At 43.2% G+C, this 23,797-nt stretch overlaps 2 protein-coding genes across 2 annotated transcripts; one reads left to right on the top strand and one right to left on the bottom strand.

Moving 5' to 3' along the window:
- Positions 1-2,332: 2,332 nt before the first annotated feature.
- LOC144203512 (uncharacterized) lies at positions 2,333-10,080 on the bottom strand. The gene is made up of 7 exons (XM_077726996.1): positions 9,834-10,080; positions 7,583-7,782; positions 7,359-7,461; positions 7,199-7,294; positions 6,179-6,693; positions 5,433-5,866; positions 2,333-5,176 (listed from the first exon to the last, which is right to left on the bottom strand). Exons 1-7 carry the CDS (start codon positions 9,873-9,875, stop codon positions 4,326-4,328), a joined length of 2,241 nt encoding a protein of 746 aa, XP_077583122.1. The 5' UTR covers positions 9,876-10,080; the 3' UTR covers positions 2,333-4,325.
- A 2,017-nt stretch (positions 10,081-12,097) lies between these two features.
- Positions 12,098-21,858, top strand: atrip (ATR interacting protein). Its single transcript, XM_077727250.1, has 20 exons — positions 12,098-12,404; positions 12,766-13,014; positions 13,580-13,750; positions 13,817-13,914; positions 14,030-14,172; positions 14,240-14,314; positions 15,198-15,306; positions 15,368-15,484; positions 15,573-15,792; positions 15,865-15,912; positions 16,321-16,490; positions 16,554-16,690; positions 16,766-16,857; positions 16,938-17,012; positions 17,390-17,660; positions 17,750-18,891; positions 20,020-20,105; positions 20,233-20,358; positions 21,221-21,317; positions 21,523-21,858. Exons 2-16 carry the CDS (start codon positions 12,787-12,789, stop codon positions 17,821-17,823), a joined length of 2,028 nt encoding a protein of 675 aa, XP_077583376.1. The 5' UTR covers positions 12,098-12,404; positions 12,766-12,786; the 3' UTR covers positions 17,824-18,891; positions 20,020-20,105; positions 20,233-20,358; positions 21,221-21,317; positions 21,523-21,858.
- Positions 21,859-23,797: the final 1,939 nt, after the last annotated feature.

Raw genomic sequence — 23,797 nt, 5'->3', positions numbered from 1 at the left:
ATGTCATTGTTAAACATGTGTTTTCTACGTGTTTGTAAGCTGATCCTTTTCGTCTTGTAGACGTCTACAAGTTGTTGTTGTGACTTTTTCGTCACGTCCGTGTCAATAAACGCTGGACCGTAACTTTGTGTTATCTACTTTCTTGGAGTCGCCGGGCAGAAATCGGCCCACGACAACCATTGTAAAAACCAATTGGAGCCTAGCGCAGGAAGCCTTTAAAGGCAACCCGCTATTAAACGGCCCGACACACTTTGACGTATTGTTTGCGAGGGTGGGAAAATGGAGGAGAGACCACTCTCAGAGGGATGTTCACCTTTGACCACCAGACGCAGATGTAGGGCACTGTAACTTGTTTAAAATGGGCGGAGCCTCGAGGAATCTCATTTTCATTAAATATAGTCGAGTCATTATTAACTTTGACGGCAACCAAAGGACCCAAAATGGCTACCGATCTTATAGAAAAAGTCAAAACACACTAAGTATACATAATAAAATTTTTAGTTATGGATCATTTTCATACTTAATATTCATTCACTGCCATAGAAAGTGACAATATTTCATTGCTATTAATGAGTTAATGCTTAAAAATCTAAAGGAAATTTTCACAACCTGATATTTTTGTACCCGATTTCCAATAGTTTACAATAATAGTTATAATTCCTCATGGTAATGATTGTTTACTCACCGCTCAGCAAATGTACTCACCCTAATTCATCGTCTTTGCAGTTCCTCCAGTAGGAGGCGTACTCCGAGATGGAGAAGGTCTTGGTGATGAGCCTCCAAGCCAATCCTGGATGCTTTTTTAGAGGTTTCTTCTCTTTCATGATGACTCTTCTCAGCATCATCAGGAAGGTCGACAGCGCCCTCTGGTGGCCCTGTAAGACGCAGTATGTCAGACATGCCCTATTTTCATGGCGTAAAATCGATTTAAAATTCCTTAACAACTAACAATTGCTCCATATTTGGAAATCATCACAAATTATGCCAATTATTAAAGTTATTGATCATATTGGTGGCTTTATACAGGGATAATTCTATTATTTAAATGGCAATCTGCCTTCTTATGTTATTGTTCATAATATTTTTTGTTGCTATTTGACTTCCTAAGGAAACGATAGCAACAGTTTATTATTAAATATCATATTTTAACATCTAAGGATGTTTATATGTTTTTGTCATAATAACAGGACGATAAAGAACTACTAATGATCTTTTCATTTAAATTCTGCATTGGTAAACAGTGTCTGTAGCCTTTTGTTCATTGTAATCATTTTGTAAACACATATTTAGTCTTTGTTTTGAAAGACTAGCTTTTCTTCCACTGAATTTAAGTGCAAAGAGTCCTGTGAAAATCAACGTATTGTTATGACGCATCATTACTTACCATAGCAAATTGAGTAAATACAAAATGGATAACAAGGAATAGCGTCTTTGTCATTTTCACAGAGCATACAAACATATTTCTAAATTAATTCGCCCCGCTCATATGATAATTACGGCTCCCCAGTTTTTTGGTTTAAAGAGCATTCAAAATGAAAGACGCTAGCTAAGCAAAGCTATGCTAGCGGACGGCTTTTCTTGCATTTCGTAGCATTCATTTATGGTCCAGTTTTGTTTTTAATGTCATTAGTATGTCGATTAAATTATTAGGTATAATGCCTATAGCGTTTTCAAACCTTTTTTTGACGAATTTCTCCTCTGTCTGTAAAGATATTTACATACTATTACGATACCGACTTCAAAGACTTTTTTCCCTCCATTCTGCTTCCGCCTTTTACATTGTGCTTGCGTCTGATTGGCTGTCGTAGTTAACCTCCGTCGTTTAGTTTATGACGTCATCGTTGTTATGGAACAGTATTTAAAAATGTTCTCCATAAAACGTCGTCTGAATGTTTTTCATATAATTAGTTACTTGAAAAATGATTAATTAAAAAGAAAATGAACACTATATCCTAGACAACATGAAATAGTAATACAAGATATTTAAAACAATTGAATCCAACATAAAACATTAAAATATACCAAAAAATCACTAATATTAACATTTATTTCATTAATTCTAAAGTTTTGCACCACTTTAAATGTATTTTCATGAACAATATAGCGGGGAATGTATCTACCTGAATTTAAAAACATATCATAGCTCTTCCTGACCATAAAATGTGAAATATTGATCATTTTTTTCCATTAAAAACAACAACAAAAAAGTCATATCTCATCGTATTTGGCACAAATCCTCCTTACAAATTCGCCCACAGCACTAATGCGACTCCAGCCATGTGTTGTAGCGAACGCATGACTGAATATTAGAAACAACCAGAGGGGTCACTGCTCATTAAAATCTCTCTTTATTCTCATTACAGCACACACGTACATGGTATTCCAAAAAGGTTTCGCCGTACAGATGCCGCAAGGCCCGGATGGATGGGATGGATGGGAGGGATGGCGTGAGCTGATGGACAGATGGACAGAAGAGCTTGGAACTAACTAGCGTGCCGTTTGCCCGTTAGCGACTGTCTCCGCTTCAGTGTGCTTGAAATTTCACATCACGTGAGAACACCAGTGCTATTCTCAGAATATTGTGTGACTTGTGAGAGAGCGAGGGAGGAAAAAAACAAGAAAAAATGACATCTATTATTCAGAGATAAGAAAGCTTCTTTTTGTCACGTCACCTTGAAAAGTCTGGAAAATAATGGCTTAAATGGGATTAACGGGGGTTTAAAATGGCAGTGAATGTTTTCAAATACGGCGATAGACGAGGCAGCCATTTTGACTGGGATGTCAGAGTTAAAATGGATGAGGAGGCTTAATATGAAATATATTTTTGAACTAAAAACTGAAAAAAATGATTTAAAAAAACTATTTTTTTTGTTTAAAAGGCGGAAATCACTAAATTTAATAAACATCTATACTTTTCATTTTAATTTGATCTAAAACAAAAAGTCGCCACTCATGATTGACTTTCCTAGGCCCCACAAAATGATGTGGCGGCCCAGATTTGGCCCCCAAGCCTTCATTTTGACACCAGTGTTTTGGGCCAAATAGGTTATAAACAACAATTCATTTTGCCTATCCGTTTTACAAATCAATTTCATACACAAAACAAGTACAATATTCATATAAATCAATATTCACGTCTCAATTTGAACAATACTAAAAATGGGTTGCGTGGATTCAAATCACAAAACAACCCTTAAATGAACAACTATTTTCACAAACCCTCACTAAAGTGACCAAAACCTTTTAAAATAAAATGTTATGTTTGACACCCCCGGATTAGCCGTCTATCGCCACCAACAATTGCATAATTTCGAGCAGCAAAACAAATAAATAAATAAAAATCTACTCTTCAAAAGCCAATGTGTTACCGGCGCGGAATGATGACATCATCGTCGGCCATTTTGCCTAAAAAGAACGAAACGGGTAGTAGTAGTCGTGCGAGAACTAATACACCGACACTATGTACAGCCTCCAAAACAACAATTATCATAAAACATGGCAGGTTCCAGACAAAAAATAATAATATATTCATAAATATGCACATTCCGGTGACACAAAACCACAGTCATATTGAAAATATTGTGTTTACTATCCAAAAGAGCCAAAACATATTTTCTGGTTTCCGTGCAATGTGCAATAAAACCCCCCCAAAAATATTCAAACACGTCAAAATTATTTTTTAAGATAATTCATAACTAAAAGATCGTGTTCTATCATCTACAGTCGTCCACTGTTTGTTTTGTATCAAAAGAACGACAAATGTGCAAAAATGGTTTGCCATTTTAGGTCCCTCTGGTGGGTTTACGGTAAAGATATGTTAATATTTACAAGAATATCTGCGCACCGTTTTTGTTTTGTCCGCCTAAGAAAAAATTGCAGCACTGACACTGAGGTATTATTGCGCTTCATTCCGACAATTTGGACGTTTTTCCATGGATTGCGTCAACTACAGTGGGGGCGGGGTGGACACGCCCCCTTCTGGTCAAGCGTATGATGGCAATGTGTAAACAACCGGCCGTGGGGAGCCGGAAACGGAGCTTGATTTAATCTAAAACAAGGTTTATTTGAGATTTTTAAAATATATTTTTAGATTTTACAAAATAATGGGAAATGGGTTTTAAATTTAGGAGGCAGATAAAACATTTGTGACACATACTTCAGTGATTTTGCTCGACAACAGTTTTTGACTCCGCCTCGGATGACGTCATCGCTTTCTACTATGCAGTGGCAAACCGTCAGCAAAATTCTCAATAGCAGATCATTAACATTTTTGGAATAGGCTTTCTTTTGGTGATGGTGGGATTTTAATTTGGCGAACCCGCGTTTTAGACGGTGGTGACGGTGAGCAGTGGACTAGGCCGCAGCATGGGGTGCTCGAGTCGGGTTCCGTGAGTCAGCAGTTCCTCCACCGTGGTCCAGTCGTCCAACATCTTGCGGTTCCTCAGCCGACTTAATTTCCGCTGACTCATCTCCAGCACCGTGTTGCAGCGAGCGTCCATATTGGCGGTGGCAACGCCCGCCCGCATTTCCGGCGCGGGCGAGCGCGGTAAGCCGGACCCGGACCCAGACCCGGCCCTGGCCTGCTGTTGCTTCTGTTCTCGTGCCAACAGGAAGTGTTCCCTCCTCTCCGTCCGGCTCCAATAGCGACCCATGAGCATGTCGGCGCTGGTTTCCTCGTCCGTGCTCATCCCGCTGCGCTCATCGGCCAATTGGGACGCCCGGTCCCTCAGGAGCTGGTTCCGGGAGACCCGGGTGGCCGTGCCGGGTTTGGGGCAGGGACTGGTTTTGGGTTGAGGGGGCGGGTCCGCTTGCTCTTTCCTGCAGGCCCCCGCGTGGCCTTCCAGGGTACTGTAAGGGCCTCGGCTTCCGGCTCCGCCTCCCAAGTGGCCCTGAGATTGGCGGCTAGCCGGCTTAGGCCAGGTGTCGTTGACGTCCCCCTGCTGGCCGAAGTGGGCGGGCCCCTGAGGTGGTTGCTCCCGCCCCCCTCGGCTTCTCTGCATCTCTCGCTCCGCCTCCTCCTGAATCCGGACCTCCCTCTCCAGACTTTTGTCCATCGGATCGCTCCGCTCGGGTTCCAGGGGGTCGGGCATCAAGCTCATTGGCGGCCACCATTCGTGGTGGGCGTTGGGGTTGTTGCCGTAGTGCAGCTCGTGAGCACTTGGCACCCGGATGTGGACTGGAGAAAAATTAGTATGGAGTTATGGATTTTTCACATTTTTATGAACTTTAAAAAATTAAATACATGTTTATGAACTCTAAAAAATTAAGTAATTTTTTTATGAACTTTGAAAAATATATATATATTTTTAATGAACTTTAAAAAATAAAATAAAATGTATATATTGGTATCAGAAGGGGTGGGGCTATGGGAGTTGGGCGGAGTCACAGTACGAGGCATTGAGGAAGCAAAACGTGTCGTCGCTAACATTTACCTGGGTGTTGTTGTGCCGAGGACGGCGAGGGCATGGCGTCCGCCACCATCTCGCTCTCTTCCTCCAGCCCCGGCGGGAGGACGGCGTGAGGCGGGACCCCGCCGCAGTGATGCAGGGTGGCGGCGCAGTAGGAGGGCGAGGCAGGGTGGCTGGCTCGCCGCCGGTACTCTTGCTGGGGGGGCCGGTGATGCAAGGTGCGGCTTCGCCTCAGCATGCCCACGGAGGCCGAATCCTGATGGTGTGGCGGTTGTTGCTGCTGCATGGGAGCCGGCGCCCTCCGGTGGCTGGAGGGCGTGCTGCAGGTGGAGAGGACCGGGCCGCTCATGCGGGGTGGGGCCACGTGGCCGTGGGAGGGGTTGAAAAGGGCGCCGCTGCTGGAACTGTGGCGGTTTAGACAAGGCCGGTCGGCTTTGTGGAATTGGACCGAAGACACTCTGGAGAGAAATATTGGAAATACTTTATTGCCATTAATTTCAGATAGAATCAATATGCAGCTTATTTTTTAAAAATTAATGTACAACAGTATACTCTAATCTTCAGAAATGGCACAAAAATGTCATCATTTTTCTCCCCCCTCAATTTTCACCTTCCGTGGCTGTTTCCATGGAGACGAGCTCTATTCGAGGCTACAGTTGGAACCAATCTAGTTTTGCGCGCTAATGGCTATCCGCTACGTCGGCGTACGTGCTAATTTGAGCGTGTTGATGTTCTGGGCTCGCTTTTGGAACGTTTTTTGAGGAACGTACCTGAAAAGTCCACGGTTGGGTAGGTCCAAGACGGCGCCGGCGGGCTCCTCGGCGGCCATCTGCCCGCGCTGGCACGGCGGCTGCACGGTCAGCGTCTCGGGGATGGCCTCCAGGAGCTCGCGGTGGCTCATGGGGCAGCTGTCGCGGCGCTCCCGCCTCTCGCACGGCTCCCCCTGGTGCTGGAGGCGGGCGTTGTACAGCCGCATGCGCTTCTCCAGCATCCTCTGGAAGTGGCGGAAGTCGCCCGTGCTCACGCTGTAGAAGCCCGAGTCGCTGAGCTCCGACGAGATGAAGGACTCGGAGGAGGGAGAGCCGCCGCCCGTCCCGAAGGCCCCGCCGCGCCCTCCGGGGCCCGGGTGGGAGTGGCGCTCGTCCAGGCCGGCCTCCTCCGTCTCGAAGCCGGAGAGGTCCCCCTGGTGGAGGGAGCCGTCGGTCCAGCCCAGGCCGCTGTCCAGCTCGTGGTGGAGGGGCAGGTAGCCCAGGGGCTTGTCCAGCATGAAGTCGTCGTCGTCCGTCTACCGAGAAAGCGCTTGGCGTTAGCATTGGTGTTAGCATGGGTGTTAACATGGGTGTTAGCATGGGTGATAGCATGGGTGTTAGCATGGGTGTTAGCATGGGTGTTAGCATGAGTGTTAGCATGGGTGTTAGCATCTGTGTTAGCATCTGTGTTAGCATCTGTGTTAGCATCTGTGTTAGCATCGGTGTTAGCATCGGTGTTAGCATGGGTGTTAGCATGGGTGTTAGCATGGGTGTTAGCATGGGTGTTAGCATGGGTGTTAGCATGGGAGTTAGCATGGGTGTTAGCATGGGTGTTAGCATGAGTGTTAGCATGGGTGTTAGCATTGGTGTTAGCATGGGTGTTAGAATGGGTGTTAGCATGGGTGTTAGCATGGGTGTTAGCATGGGTGTTAGCATGGGTGTTAGCATGGGTGTTAGCATGGGTGTTAGCATTGGTGTCAGCATGGGTGTTAGCAGTGGTGTTAGCAGTGGTGTTCCGAAAATGAAGATGATTGGAGTCACCTGGCCGTGAAAGCCCTTGGGCTCATCCAGGTTGACGTTGCAGCATCCCATCAGGCAATTCTGCTCCTTGGCCCGCCGGCCGCCCATTTCCGGATCCTGATTGCGGGGAAAGCGGACGTGAGAAACAGTACAGAAGAAGGGAAAGGTCGGCCGACTTCACCTGGTGGCTTATGTCCACGGTGTCCCTGGGGGAGTTGGACAGGTAGCCGTAGTGTCCTCCGTCGCAGTGATCTTGCGGCAAGGGCAGGTGGTTGAAATAATGTCTGCCGGGGAGAAGGAGCTCACTGAAATTGTGGATGCAATGCCTATTTTGGGGAGGGGGTGCCGTAGCAATGTCTTGTGACCTCACATATCTTAACTGGTTGGCTGTCAAATAAGAATCACCTGTCCTGGTAGGAGGGGCTTGGGGCAGGCATCCTGGCCAGGGGCAAGTTGAGGTGCTGCAGGTTGAGGGGGAGGGGCTCCCAGCCGCCCCGCCTCTCCCTCTGAGTCTTCACCTGCATGGTGACGGGCAGCTGGCTGGCCGCTAGGATGCGCAGAGCATCCCGCTGACTCAGGTGTGCCAGGCTCCGCCCACCGCCCACCTGGACGCCGGGAATGAGAAATCAACCAGGTCGTACGGTGGGTCATGTTTATCCCAATAGATTCAAAGTCACCGGCGGCCAATCAAAAGGGTGCGTCAGTTTGGACAGCCAATCCCGTTTGATTGGAATGGAGTGATCACAGGCACGTTTATTTTAGGAAAAGATTCTTTCTATTTGTGTCGCGGGATGACGCATGACAGCCTATTAACAGACAACTCGGGTAAAAGTACACTTTTTTTTCGTACTGACACGTGAATTTTACTATCACGTCTTCTGTTTTCCATCCAATTTTTTTCCCTATTCCACCCTCCTCTTTTCCCATTTCTCCCCCCTTTTTCCCTCTTCCATCCTCCTCCTTTACCAATTCTCTTCATTTTTTTGTTTCCTGAGCCGGTCCAAACTGAAAAAAAGACATCCTCACGTCACCCCACAACACATCCCAACATTCTGCCACCTTTTTTATTCACACGCGTGGTCCAATTCCACCTCATGTGTCTATTTTTTCCCATTTTTATCTCATCTCGCTACTTTCACACCAGCCAATCACGTGGCTCGTTCTCAAGCCAGCCGTGAAAAGACCCCCGCCGACGTCGGCGCGGAAATTGGCCCGCCGACGTGCCACCGTCACCTATTTGGCGCCGTAGCGTTCCCGTTTTTCGCCGCCCTCGCCGTCCACATTATGCAACTGGGTCAGAACGCGACGTTCAGCCCGCAGACGCCATTTTTCCTCGTCTACCGTGAGATGGACGTTTTCCCAGGCACGTGCACGCGGCTCGGCGCGTCGCATCCGTGAGTCACATCGCCAGCGCGCTACGGACGGACGCGCTAATGAGGTCAACGCGTTTTGGCGCCGTGTTTCCGCGTGCGGCTCCGCATCGACGTGCTTGAAACACGCGGCCATGGAAAGATCAATATCGGCCAAAATCGTGGCCCACGTCGCAGGAAGCTTTTCATTGGCCGACGGGGCTGCCACCATCGTCGACCAATCGATGGACAGCTTTTCCGACAGACGGAAAAATCATTTACAGGCACTAAATCCTGTCCAAATCTTCCTTTTCAGGGTCTCTAATAGCAAATATTATCTTTTTAATCATTCTTATTCGGGTTTGTTTATCCTCACCAGGGTCGCGAGGGTGCTGGAGCCTATCCCATCTAACTTTGGGCCCTGAATAGGTTGTCAGAAAATTCAGGATTCAGACATTTAGAGTGTTCAACCAGTTAGCCTATCATACATGTTTTTTGGGAGGTGGGAGGAAAGTGGAGTAACCAGAGAAAACCCACATAAGGCCAGGGAGAGCATGCAAACCCTACACTGTGAGGACCCACCTGGAGGGGCCCACATTGACTTTAAAAATGTGCCAGATGGGCCAAGTCAGCACAAGATAGGATACATATAAAAAAGTGCATCTGTTAACAGTACATATGAAACCTAAACCGGACTAAAGTATTAACATACTCATCACTCATCATTCAAGTCAAAAGTATAAAGTACAAAATCAAGTCAGAAGGAATGTATTAAGAAATATGAAAATGTCATTTAAAAAAAGATAGAGGGTCTGTTAAACACCAAAAACAAATAAGAGTGGACACAGCTACTGCCACTGGCTTGCGCGTGACGGCGCCATCTTGGGGAAAAATACATATAAATTTGGACAACATCGGCGGGCCGGATTAAAAAGCCTAATGGACCATATGTGGCCTGCGAGCCATAGTTTGCCCACACTACTCTAAACCAACTCCATCAACCACAAGAAAACCCAAGTTTGTATCATTCCAAGCAAGTTATCCGAGTAACCACGGCACCAAACATTACCTGTCACTGATTGGACGTCTCCTGCCGTCAACACACACACACACTCACACACTCATCGCTGGGAACCACAAAATGGCTGACAGAGCTCCCGCATAAGGAACACTGTCACCATCAAAATACCTCAAGAAGCATAAAACCATTTCCCTGACAGAATCCATCCATTTGCCAATCCCAAAAATAATAACAATAAAGCATATTCATCCATATTTTGAATCGGGATGACGGACGGCGTACTCACGGCGGGGTCTCCCATCCACGGTCCTGAGAGCCAACAACCCATATTTGGAAGATCTTGTGGTGTCCAACGCCGCTTGTCCAGCTCCAGCGCCCCGCTCTATTTCCTCAGCATCGCCGCATCACATGGCGTCCACGCCCCTCCCCCTCCTCCATCGCCGTGGCTACCAAAAGAAAAACTCGCCGTCCGTAAGTGCGTCCGTGTGGGCCCCGGGTACGTCCACGCGCCACGGTGAAAGCGGGAGAGTGATGCGCCACGCAGGGAGGAGAACGGGCGTCGAGCGAGGGGGTGGGGGGTGGAGACCCGATTGGACGCCTCCTCGGAGCGGGAGCCAATGGGAGCCGCCGCGGGCTCCCGCTAGGACGGACGTCGTCGCCTCCGAGAGGGGAAGCGAGCGACGTGCGCAAAAAACGGGGGTAGCCTGGATGGGGAGACAAATGCAGAGGAAACACTTCATCCATCTTTACTCAATTCATCTGTGTGTGTGTGTGTGTGTGTGGTTTTTGTTGTTGTTGTTGTTTTTTGAACGCCGGGATTCCGCAAACCAATGCCAAAATATGGATGTTGCTATAGAAGCATTTGCTGTCAAATTTTTATAAGAATGGTAAAAAAATATGGTACAGTGGAGAAGTGGTTAGCGCGTCGGCCTCGCAGTTTTGGGGTCCGTGGTTCGATTTCGGTCCTTATCCTCACAAGGGGTTCTGGGGCCTATCCCAGCTGACTTTGGTGGGCAGCTAATCTCAGAAACAGCTAATTATTTGTAGTTCGGGGCAATTTAGAGTGCTAAATTAGCCTAGCATGCTAATGTTTTTGGAATGTGGGAGGAAACAGGAGTACCCGGAGAAAAGCCACTCAAGCCCAAGGAGAACATTGGATTAGATAACTTTACTACTTTAGTTTAAGACACACATTGAGGACCAAACCGGGATCAAACCATTACCCCAACACTGCGAGCCTGACAAGCTAACCACTTATCCACCGTGCCACAACATTATTATTTTTATGTATATATAATTTAACAGTACAACAACACCAATAGTAACTCATTATAACGCATAATGATGAAAATAATATATTTTAACTTGGACAAATTGAATTTTTCCATCTTCCACCATGTTGTTTTATCGTCACTACCAAGGCAAAATGGGCGGGGCTAAAGTCAACCTGGCCAATTTAAGCCTTGGAAGGCAAAGTACTACCGTAACCGTAACGGAGGCGGAACGTAGTCACGCGTTCTCGCCGTTTTCCACGTCGAGCTCACGTGCGACCAGCTTTCCGTCGCCATGACCGTGCTTTAGTTGCTATGGTTACCAAGCCAGAGAAGCCTCGGCTATATTTTCCACTCCATTTTTCTCTCCCCGTGTGAAGAGGCTGGAGATGAAAATGTGATGCTGGGGGAAAATAGTCATTAGGTTTTCACCGCGCTGCAATGCATCATGGGGCCTTTCGCTGAGCTTCGCCATTTCTGCGCTGGGGAGCGCGAGATGGCGTGCATGCGTGTCACACAGTCAGTGTCTCAGACCGGCCCGTGTCTATAAATGGAACACACATTTGCTGTTGCTGAGTGAGAAGATGCTCGCCTGCGAGATCAAGCTGCGGCATAACGGACGCCATCCATGCAAATCTATCCATTATGTATTAAATAGATACATAATTCACAAAGGTATAACCATGTGATGGCTTTCTGGGAAAGCTCAAATTTCCTGGTGACCAATAGAAGGATTAATGTGACAGGCGTTGCTCTCCTTTAAAGGATTTTAGTAATGTAGTATTCAAATTCGCGAATAATGAGCCATCATAGTGGAGGACTTTAAGTCATGCATTTCAACTCGCAGCCACGAGAGGGCACTGATAGTCATATACGCAACGATTGTATGAAAAGTTGACGTATTTCCAAGAAAAAAGATGAATTTAACTTGTACACTTTGCTCATGCACCCCTTTTAGACTTAAAATAAGTGAAATAAATTACCTTTATGCACATTTTGCTCCTCACCGGTTGAACTTTTGAAGACGTAAACAATGCACAAAAAGTGTTCGACTGGACTTGTAATAGCGCATCTGTTAAAGAAACTCCTTTATAGCAAATGCATATTCTATTTAGAACATAATAAATAATTCCATTCAACTTATTATCACGAATCTCGCAGGCGTATAGCCCTATATAATAAAAATATCAAATCGTACTTTATAGCCGTTTTGTAGACGACACATTGCAACTCTCTTTGATTGGTCCAAATATTCTAAGACGTCCTCTGATTGGTCAGATTTGGTAGCCTGCACCGGAAAAGAGGGAAAACATTAATCTTCGTGACTGTTCATAACTTCTCAGTTCGTGTGATAAAAAGTACGAAATAACGACTTTAAACATCACTTTATATCGCTCTGTTAGCGACGGAGGGGAAGTAAACCCCCTGCCGTGGGCACAAAACGTTCAACCATAACGCTGACTAGCTTCGTATACTTTTAGCCTAGCATCAAGCTAGCTCTTCCATTCATTGGAAAGGCTACTTCATATTCACTTCGTTGTGCTAATCAACAGCTAATAAGGACGTGAAGAACACCACTCTCAAAGGTAAAAAATACACCAATAAATAACCTTTTATCTAAGCAGTGAGCAAGATATGAGTAATGTCGATGAATTCCGTTTTCTTTCTGGGTCAAAGTGAGGCACCACGTATCCCGTTATTAACCAACTGTGTAAATGACCAAAGCAAAGGTTGACTTTATAAAAAAAAACTTTATTTATTATCATTTAGGAAGTTTATTTGATGAAAAAGAGCTTATTTTGAAATCCTAAAAGATTGAACTAACTTTAAACTGGGAGGGCTGAACGACTGACTCAGAAAATTGGACGTTCATATCTGTCAATGGCACTGCGACAGTCATTTGGCCAATTTTTTAAAAATGCTTTTATCAACTTTTGTGATTGACAGCTCTCCCACGTCACCAACAGAATGACATGCCCTCCCAACAAGCGCCACCGAGGCCTGAACCACGATGCCCACCAGGCGGACCCTTTTGGCGACGACTTCACTCAGGACGACCTGGAAGAAATCGACATCATGGCGTCGCAAGCCATCAATGCGGTGCCGTCTTTCGGATCGGGAAATCCCACCGTCGGCGCCGCCGGAGATGAGTCCGGCGCCCCGCTGGAGGCTCAGCGGGCGAATCTCAGGAGGAAGGTAAAGCCTAATCGTGGAAAAAAGATCTGTGACGTCCACCCGGCGTGACCGGACGTTTGGTCGCCGGTCAAATGTACTTGGATATTAAAGAGTACTTAGATATTAAACAGTACTTAGATATTAAACAGTACTTAGATATTAAACAGTACTTAGATATTAAAAAGTACTTGGATATTAAACAGTACTTGGATATTAAACAGTACTTAGATATTAAACAGTACTTAGATAGTAAACAGTACTTAAATAGTAAACAGTACTTAGATATTAAACAGTACTTGGATATTAAACTCTCTCTTAGGTATTAAACAGTATTTAGATATTAAACAGTACTTGGATATCAAACAGTATTTAGATATTAAACAGTACTTGGATATTAAACAGTACTTGGATATTAAACAGTATTTAGTTATTAAACAGTACTTGGATATTAAACTCTCTCTCTTAAATAAAAAACTCATGAATCTAATTTTGAGAGATGGTTTCAACAGTAAGCCATTTGACCGGCAACCAAACGTCCGAGCACCCCACCCAGTGACATCTTGTTTTTTTCTTGCGGCGCCGGCAGCTGAAAGAGGTAGAGGACGAGATCGTGTCCAAGAATGGCGAGATCCGAATGCTGCGGGACACACTGAGAAGAAGCCAGCAGGAGAAGGAGACGCAGAGGCATACTTTGGCCCTCCTGGAGAAGCAAAGGCAGAGAGAACAGAGTGACAAGGAGAAGGAGCTCAGCAAGAAGGTCCGAACTTTTTGGGGGCCGGACAATACCGCCGTTCTCAGGTGACATGTTTTTTTTTGCCTGCAGGTTCAGTCGTTGAAAACGGAGCTGCAGTTTAAAGAAGCCGAGATCAACGGGATGAGGGGCAAGCTGCTCAACGTCGACAGGAAGAAGCCGGCAAACAGGTAAGAACCATTGGATAACATTCTAGTAACGAATTAAAGTGTGTTGTCACACACTTTAATGGGAACTTTAATGGGAACTATAAAGAAATAAATGGTCTGCTTTGTCCCGCGTTAGCCCAAAACGACCCAACGGCCTTTCTCAGCTTAATGGCGCCGGCAGCGCCGTCGCCTCGCCAAAAGGAAGTGGCTTCATCACCAAGGAGACGTTTGCCGCACAGCTCCCGTCTAAAAAGGCGTCACTCAAGACACGCAGAGACGGTGAGTCACGGGAAACGGTTGCCGCGGGTGACGTCTGGCCGGTATCAAAAGGGATGTTTGAATGCAGGTGCTGTGGACAAACAAGAGGTGGCCTTTCCCGATCCATTCCCACTCGGACAACCGCCACACCAACACCACCGAGGTCGGTTGTACTCCATGTGCGCTACTCCATAGTATTACCGGATTATCCGCACTGTAGGGTGCAACTAGTACTCCTAACACTACTACTACTAAAACTGCTACTACCTCTACTACTACTAATACTGCTGATACCACTACTACTACTCTTATTAGTACTCTTAACACTGATACTACTACTGCTACTACTACTATTACTGCTACCACTACTTCTACTAATACTGCTACTACCACTACTACTACCACTAATACTATTACTACTAATGCTACTACCACTACTACTACCACTAGTACTATTACTAATACGGCTACTACAACTACTATTGCAGCTACTACAACTACTACTGCTGCTACTACCAATACCTCTACTTTCTACTACAACTACTACTGTTACTACAACTACTACTACTGCTACTAGCAGTACCACTACTGCTACTAGCAGTCCCACTACTGCTACTACAACTACTGATGCTACCAATATGATTATTACCACTACTGCTACTACAACTACTGATGCTACCAATATGATTATTACCACTACTGCTACTACAACTACTGATGCTACCAATATGATTATTACCACTACTAATACTTCTACTACTTCTACTACTACCACTACTACTACCACTACTACTACTTCTACTACTACCACTACTACTACTACTACTTCTACTACTACCACCACTACTACCAAAACTACTACCACTACTACTAGCACCACTGCCACTACTACTACTTCAGCTTCATCTTCTGGATGTATAACAATCCCCAACTAATACCTCCACCACTAGTACTGCCTTTTTGTAATCCAGTGCGACTAATAATAAATGGAAAATACGGGTACTTCTCCCACGTCAATCACGATGAACGCACTGTCCATTTGTTAGGTGGAGTCCTGCTGGGCCTGTTGCTTCAGCAGCAGCCACTTTTTCCCAGCAGCCTTTGCCTCTCGCACTTGATGTCTATGAATTTGAGCGACGCCCACTGCACAGCCAGGTAAGACTCCGAGTCGAGCGCACCCTCGCAAATGCCAGTGGATTTATGCCCTTTTTCACAGCGGGGGTGCCGTGGTCCCTCGAGCGAGCCTCGGTCCCGTCCAAAGCCTGGCGGTCACGGGACTCAACATGTTGAGTCAGAGTAGACCCGCGGCGTCCGGCTCCACGGAAGAACGCGGGTACGTCGGGCATGTCATTGTGGGAATTTCCGCCCTCCTGTGGCCACTCACTGCACGTTCCACTCAAAACTCTCCTCCACGTCCGCAGGTGTCCCGGAGCCGTGCTTCTTCTCCCGCTACTGGACACGCATTTATCCCGCCTCTGCCGAGCTCTGGACGCACGGGACGCCGCTTCCGGGTCTCGGCCGGAAAGGCCGCCCGTCCCATCGGGGGTGCCGGAGCAAGCGGCGGCGAGCGGCGTCAGCGCCGAAGACGCCGGATCGGCGGCGCTGAGGATCCTTTACCTGCTGATAGATCACAGTGATGAGGTGCGGCGACCAATCGCGGTGCTTTGACAAGGAGAAGACCTCCGGGCTCATGCGCTCATCAATCTTCTGCAGGTGGTCCAGTCGGTCCTCGCCAAATACAGCGGAAACGTGGAAAACCAGGTACTACTACAAACTCAACATTTTAGGATCACTTACTGTTGATTCAGTGCCATTTTGGGTCTATTTGGGGATATATTAGAATGTCATCGGGGGCCATTTTGGGTCTATACGGGGATATATAAGAGTGTCATTTGGGAGCCATTTTAGGTATATATAGGGATATATTTGAATGTGATTTGGGGGCCATTTTGGGTCTATATGGGGATATATAAGAGTGTCATTTGGAAGCCATTTTGGGTCTATATGGGGATATATTTGAATGTGATTCGGGGGCCATTTTGGGTCTATATGCGGATATATTAGAATGTCATTGGGGCCATTTTGGGTCACGGATTTGGAGCATTTCTGAAATATTCTTAATATTAACCCAATGTAAACAAACACCTTTTCTTTTTGGTTTTTTTTCAGACCGGCGCTAACACAAGCGAGTCGCTCCTTTCCCACAATGCCCTGCTGCCGTCCATTTTGCACCTCTGTCGCGCCACCGCCGCCGGAAAAGAGTGGGAGGAGATCGCCGTCGACGCCGTAAAGACCGTCAGCCTCCTGTTGGAGAGGGCGCCGGACACGCACCTTGACCAGTAAGTGGAGTAAGGATCTATTTCAAAGAAATGATGACTAATATGGATGTGTTTTTTTTCCAGGCTGCCACACATTTTACGGGCCTTGTGCGAGTGCGTGTCGGCCCACGACCAACCGCGTTTGCTCGCCAGATGCGCCGCCGCCTTAGCTTGCGCGTGCGACCACGACACGCTAGTTCGGGAATTCTGCTCCCGACACGGTGAGGTTTTCGCAACCCTCGCCGAATCGGTGATTTAAAGGTGATGCGACGTAACGTGATGGCGTTCTTTTGCAGAACCGTGCGTCACCTTGAAGCTGCTGCAGCACGTGCGGAATAGAACCGGCAAGCAGGCGCCGCACGACCAGCTTATTCTGTTGGATCTACAGGTGCTCGATTGGTCGCCCCGGGGAATGTCGTACCATTTGTTGACACGCTTATTCTTATTATTGTGTTTGTTTTTTTTAAGGTCGTTCGATTGTTGAATCGACTGGCACAGACGGAAGAAAACTGGCAGAATGCTCGATGCCCGTGTTACACTGAGGTACCTTGCATATATTCTTTATCCTCTGCACACAGCGATCAGTTGACATTTTGCACTTTTTGGAAGAGTATAGATTTCCTGATTTTTTTTTCCCCCTTTTTAAATCAATCATTGTCATTTTTTATCCGTTTCTTCAGTGTTTTTAGTTCAAAAATCATTTTGTAAAATCTAAAAAAATATATATTAAAAAATGCTTAAATAAATTAGGGCTTTTAATACAGTTCTTTTAATCCATTTATTAAAAAAAATATCTAAACATTATATCTAAAATGGTCCAGCCCACGTGAAATTGAGTTGACATTAAATGGCCTGTAAACTTTTTTTTATATTGGTGCAATTTGAGGTAAAATAATTATTTTTTTTCTTGTTTGTGTCAGGTGGTGGAGACCACGGTAGTCCTCCTCCACCGTCAGTGGTTGAGCCTCCGCGACTCCCCCGCCCCAACACCGACAGCGACGGACACGCGGAACGACGGCGACCCCTGGCGGTGGCCGCTCCTACGCGAGTGCGTGCTCCTCCTCCAACGGCTTCTCCAGCATCACGCCGGATTCACGGCCAGCTGCCGGCCCGTGCTGCACATGTACGGGCAGCTCGTCCCGGCGTTGAAAGACACCTTGGGGAAAATACACGACCTCACCGAAAGTGAAGGTAACAAATGCGAAAAAAAAACATCTTAAAGAATTCCGTTGTTTCTGACCATGGTTCATATCACCCCCTCTTATGCATGCACACGTCAGAGCTGGCCTTGGAGGAAATCTGCCGCCCGGAAGGCGACGACAACGATGATCTGGATGCTTATTCTGGTTCCTGATTGGCCCAACTCCTTCTTGATGAAAAAGTCCATGTTCAGTCAGGAAAGTAAACAAAAATAATGATAATCATAATAATAAACAGGATGCTTCAAAATAAATTGGTACTTTGTTCAGGCCAAAAAGTGCCAAACTACTGCTTAAAGCACGGGTGTCAAAGTGGCGGCCCTTGGGCCAAATCTGGCCCGCCGCATCATTTTGTGCGGCCCGAGAAAATAAATAAGTGCCAAATTTCAGTTTAGGATCAAATTCAAATGAAGAGTATAGATGTATATTCAATTTCCTGATTTTCCTTCTTTTTGAGTCAATAATTTATATTTTTTAATCCATTTTTTTCTGTTTTTAGGTAAAAAAAATCATTTTGTAAAATCTAAAAATATATTTTAAAAAAATTTAAAATAAACATTGTTTTAGTTCTATAAAAATCCGAATATTCAGGACTTTTAATCCATTAAAAAAAAAAAGTAAATATATCCAAATTTAAATTTCAGTCGCTTCTTGTCAATTTGGGGCACTTCGGGGTCGCATCCAGATGATCTTAATGATCACTTCCTGTTGATTTTTGAACTGAACAGGAAGTGACCCTTAAGGAATAATTAGTGACTCAAAATGAACAGAAAATGACTTGTCATTCCCATGAAAAGGAGCAACAAGCGTAAATGTAATGTAAATACTTCCAAAACCAGAAACACTGGATGCTTTGCTTTCAGTGTCAAGGATGGCAAACAGCCAATTCAGCTAATTATTGGTTTAAAACGTGTACATGTTTTCGATGTACTACGCCTACTGCTCAAAGCTAAAAAACAAATCTGGGCGGCGATAACGAAGACAAAATATTAACGACTTCCTTCAGTTATGATGCCCATTTTACGTCAATTGTCGACCAAACCATTGAGGATCTCCACCGTAAAGGTAACGTCTTGACATTTTTAAGTCCTATTTAGTGCGTAATGACCTTATTTTCAACGCCAACTTCATGGAATTGAGAATTTGTATCCTTTTTTTGCAGATGACGTTTGAGCTTCTCGTCCTGCTGCTTATCGGTGGAATCGGCCCAGCTTTCAGTGAAAGTAAATACAATAATGCGTACAATTTTATTTTTTTAAAATGATGCTGATATTATTTCTCAAAACAACATCAATATGGTCGCTATGTTTTCCTATAACATGACAAAATTTGGCAAAAATCATATATGTATGTACAAATCAATGAGTTCCGACTAGGAAAACTACAGAAATGAAACCGTTTCCTCATTCAAAAAGTATGAGTATAACATCTAGTGGTTATTAAACATTTATTAACATGAAATTAAAGCGGTAACATGTCGTTTTACGCGCATAAAAAGAGAACGATTTAAATCCGCACTTTCAATTCATGTTGACTTTATGCCAAAATTAAATTTCTACAGCAAGTGGTGAGCTCTCGCACTGATGACCTAACTTGGACTATTTATTTATTGATTATGTATTTTTCTGTTTGTTGTTGTTATTTGTTTACTACGTGGCGAAAGCTTTAAATCTCATTACTATACCCGTATACTAATGACAATAAAAGCATTCAATTCAATTCCAACAGCGCATGTGCGGGATTGTCACTAATGTTGCATCTGATTGGTAGAGTAGCATCACGTGATTAACTTTACGACGTCTCATTGGTGAAACTAATAGAGCAATTGTGGGCTAATTTGGCAAAATTAGTATAGACAAATATACCGTGTAGAATACTTTATAGAAGAAAATTCGAGGGGAGCCAAAAGTCACCAAGTAAGATTAAATTTTCTTTTTCACCAAAAATAGACGTTTGAAGTTGTACAACTACTCTATGAAGTGCAATTTACTCAAGTAAATGAACCGTAAGGTTGTTAATGTATGTTTAGTTCCCGTGTTGTAAGTACGTACACTCTTATGCTAAATGCTAATTGCTACGTAGCCCATGTACAAACATTTCATTTTAGAGCGGATATGCCAACAACTGTCAAATTTCGTGACGACGTAGACGTCTATAGACATGTAAGTTTGTAAAAAAAAAAATCACAAGAGGAAATATGTTATTACGTAGTCTAGCAGGAAGTATTTTGTAAAGCCAAGAAGGGTAATTTAATAGTCATGCGGAACACTGCGGTTAAAATTAGGGCGGTGCACATTAAGTGAATTGAATGTATTGATTTATTTTTCATTTATTTTTCATTGTTTTTGCAGGCGATCGCTGTCCCCCGGGCTGGACTCAGTTGGACAATCGCTGTTTCCTCCTCAGACTACAGTCTCTCACATTTGATGGTGCAGAGGTAGGAAAAATTGCCCAAAGTACCATAAGTAAAAATGGAAAGTAAACAAGCTAAATTAGCACCAGTACATAAATGTACAGTCTGTACAACATCGAAACACATTTCTCATATTGTTTCATCCCCCCAGGAAGCCTGCAACCTTCGTGGTGGGCATCTGGTGTCCATCCAGAACGATCTGGAATATCGTCTGGCTGAAAGTTTCACTGAGCTCGTTCAAGAACCTTTGAGCTGGATTGGACTCACCCAAGATATTGTGAGACATTGACCCAAAATCCTCTAAAATATATCATCATCTATTGTGACTATATGAAAAATATATGTATATATGTATATGTATATATAGGTGTATATATGTATATATGTATGTATATATGTGTATATATGTATACATATGTATATATGTATATGTATACATATGTATATATGTATATGTATACATATGTATATATGTATATGTATATACATATGTATATACATATGCATACATATGCATACATATACATACATATACATACATATACACACATATACACACATATACACACATACACGCATATACACGCATATACACGCATATACACACACATATACATGCATATACACACATATACACACATATACACACATACACACATATACACACATATACACACATATACACACATATACACACATATACACACATACACACACATACACACACATACACACACATACACACACATACACACACACACATACACACACATACACATACATACACATACATACACATACATACACATACATACACACACATACACACACATACACACATTTACATACATACATATACATATACATACATACATATACATACATACATATACATACATACATATACATACATACATATACATACACACATATACATACATACATATACATACATACATACATATACACACATATACATACATATACATACATATACACACATATACATACATATACATACATACATATACATGATTGATTCTGGACAAAGAGTTACATGCTAACTTTTGGTGTTCTTGGTGCATGGTAATTGCATTTCTTCTTGGAGCTCACGATTGGTCGTCTGTATTCACTCCTAGGAATTGGGTTTGCGATGGACCGATGGTTCAGACACGGAATTCGCTGAGCTAGTGACAACTTCGAGCGGCATCGGCTGTGCAGTCCTTGGCAATGACGGTAATAGTACTAGTAATCCCTCGAATATCGCCGTGAATGGAGATGGCCACTTTCAAAATAATGAATAGTGGAAAAAATCGCAATGTAGTCAATTGGCGATAAGGGAAGACGCCATAATCGAGGGATTACGGTCTTTTTAGCAACTCTTTTCTTTCTCAATGTGTAAACAGGTGTGTATATGAACCCGTTTTTTTGTGTTTTACAGTTGATGGTATTTGGGACTTTGTTGACTGCCTGCAGGAGTTTCCTTATGTATGTGCTCGAGATTTATTGCAGTGTGCCTTAATTTGTGTTGAAGAACATCAGGGGGTATCTGGTGAGGGTGATATAGGGGGCTCTTTCGGGGATTTACCAAATCTGGATGTCGGTGACGATGTCAATGTGGATGACTAACGCTGTCACTGATCAACAGCAATAAAAAAAAAAACAGGCATGTAGTACCGGAGATTTCCACTGGAGGTGGTCTTTAAAATTCCAATATCCCATTCATTCACATGACAAAACAATTGATTCCAACCTCAAATAAACCCGTTTAAAGCCATTTATTCATTTTGTTGATCTTATATTTTTTATATCCATCATTATTATTATTTGCTTCGCTTTTTTGGGGAAATCTCTTAAATGCTTTTAATGCACAATATGGATAAAATGGGGCATATTCATTTTCTTTGGAAAACATGCCCCTAGTGGCGAGTAACGTGACTTCTGGCCAATTGGTGAAGAATTGTGTCGTTTTCTTACAAAATTGGGTGACTTTGACCGTTTTAAAAAGATTTAATCAGTGTTTTCATCTTATAGGCGAACATTTGATTGTAAATTAATGTCAAATATACCTCTACTTACGAACAAATTCGTAAGTGGAGGTACCATGGGTAAATTAAATTGAAAAAAAAAAAAAACATCAAACTGTTTTTTTGTCCGGGTTTTCCATTGTAAAAGCCTTGTTTTCTTCTCGACTTTTTTTTGTCAAATTGGCGACTACAAACTTGTCTGGTGAGTCACATGACACGCCAACATATTCAAAAAGACATGACCCCCCCCCTTCTTTTCTTCGCATTGAGGATTTCACCAGCAACGGTAATGGCACTATTTTTATTAATTTTTTTTCCCCAAACGAACCCAAAATTAACCTAAATAAAACATTTCTCCACAGATGGCGTTTACACTTGGATTATTGCTGCTCATTTTTGGACTCCAGGTGAGTTAAAAAGTCTTTTATTACAATTTTTCTGACCCAGGTTGGATTCTATCTGAAAAAAAAAATGACTCCCGAGGTTATAATATTTAATCTGGATTACCATTTTGTGTTTTACTCATCATTCCAGATTGGAACAACAGCATTGCAACAAAGTACGTACCGGTCACATAACATATAAATATATTTTTTAAGGGAAAATTTAAGTGTTAAACAAAGTACAGTGTATATATTTTTTTAAACGAAAAAAAAACTATGTATATTCCGGACTATAAAGCGCACTTTATTTCACAATACAGCTGCTGTAATTGATGTCTTTTATTTTTTGTGTTTTTTAAGTATATATAAAACTGACTATGTTACAGTAACAAGTGCGTTTTTTATTTTTATTCACTATTTTTCAATGAGTTTTATGTTTATTCTTGGTTTCCAATCGATAAAAACTCCCCGCATAAATTGCTCATTATGCGACATCAATATTTTTCCGTTTCACTGTACATTTTTTGGCTACTGCAACTACTAATCAGTTTATAGTCCCAAATATGTGCTTCTATTGTACTTGGTAATTATCATTCATGTCTCTTATAGCTGCCTTCTAGTAATTACAATGTAGTTACACCTGTATAACAACCTTTAAAATTCCCCTAAAAGGGTCACAATGAGTTCTGTCAATCATTCATCGTTTTTTTAAATGAATTGACGACTATTTTAATCATAGATGAATCATTTATTAACATTACTGAGCTCTGGATGCTTCAAATTTTCTTAATTTCAGCGAATATTTTCTCATTTGCTCAATTCTTTAAAAAATGTATTCATTCACAATGGAAAAAACATTAATATCACTTTTGATTATTTTTTTTATCTATTTATTGTTTAAAATGAAACAAGGAAAAGTCTAATTGCTCTATATTTACTTTCTATTTTGTTCATTTTTTCATTTGTTGACAAAATGAGGGGAAAGGTCAATTATGAAATAATGTCATTTTCTGGGAGAAAAATGAATGATATGAAAATATAAGTTGTTTTGTTGCAGATGAACGATGCCCTGCAGGTTGGACGCAGTTGAACAATCGTTGTTACATCTTTAAGGGAACAAGTTTGCCTTTTGAGGAAGCAGAGGTAAGGAAAACATTCTTAATTCTCATCTTATACGGAATTTTCTTGTTAATTCAGAAGACTTTTCTTAAGAAAATAGCTTTACAATTTACAATAAAGGTATTTTTTAAAATAATTATGCGATATGAACACTGCACGATTGTCATATCGATTCAAAATCCATCTG

This window comes from Stigmatopora nigra, chromosome 10 (genome assembly GCF_051989575.1).
Source record: "Stigmatopora nigra isolate UIUO_SnigA chromosome 10, RoL_Snig_1.1, whole genome shotgun sequence".
NCBI classification, from domain to species: Eukaryota; Metazoa; Chordata; class Actinopteri; order Syngnathiformes; family Syngnathidae; genus Stigmatopora; species Stigmatopora nigra.
Note: the sequence above shows the minus strand (reverse complement) of the source record. Positions and strands in the feature narration are given on the sequence as shown.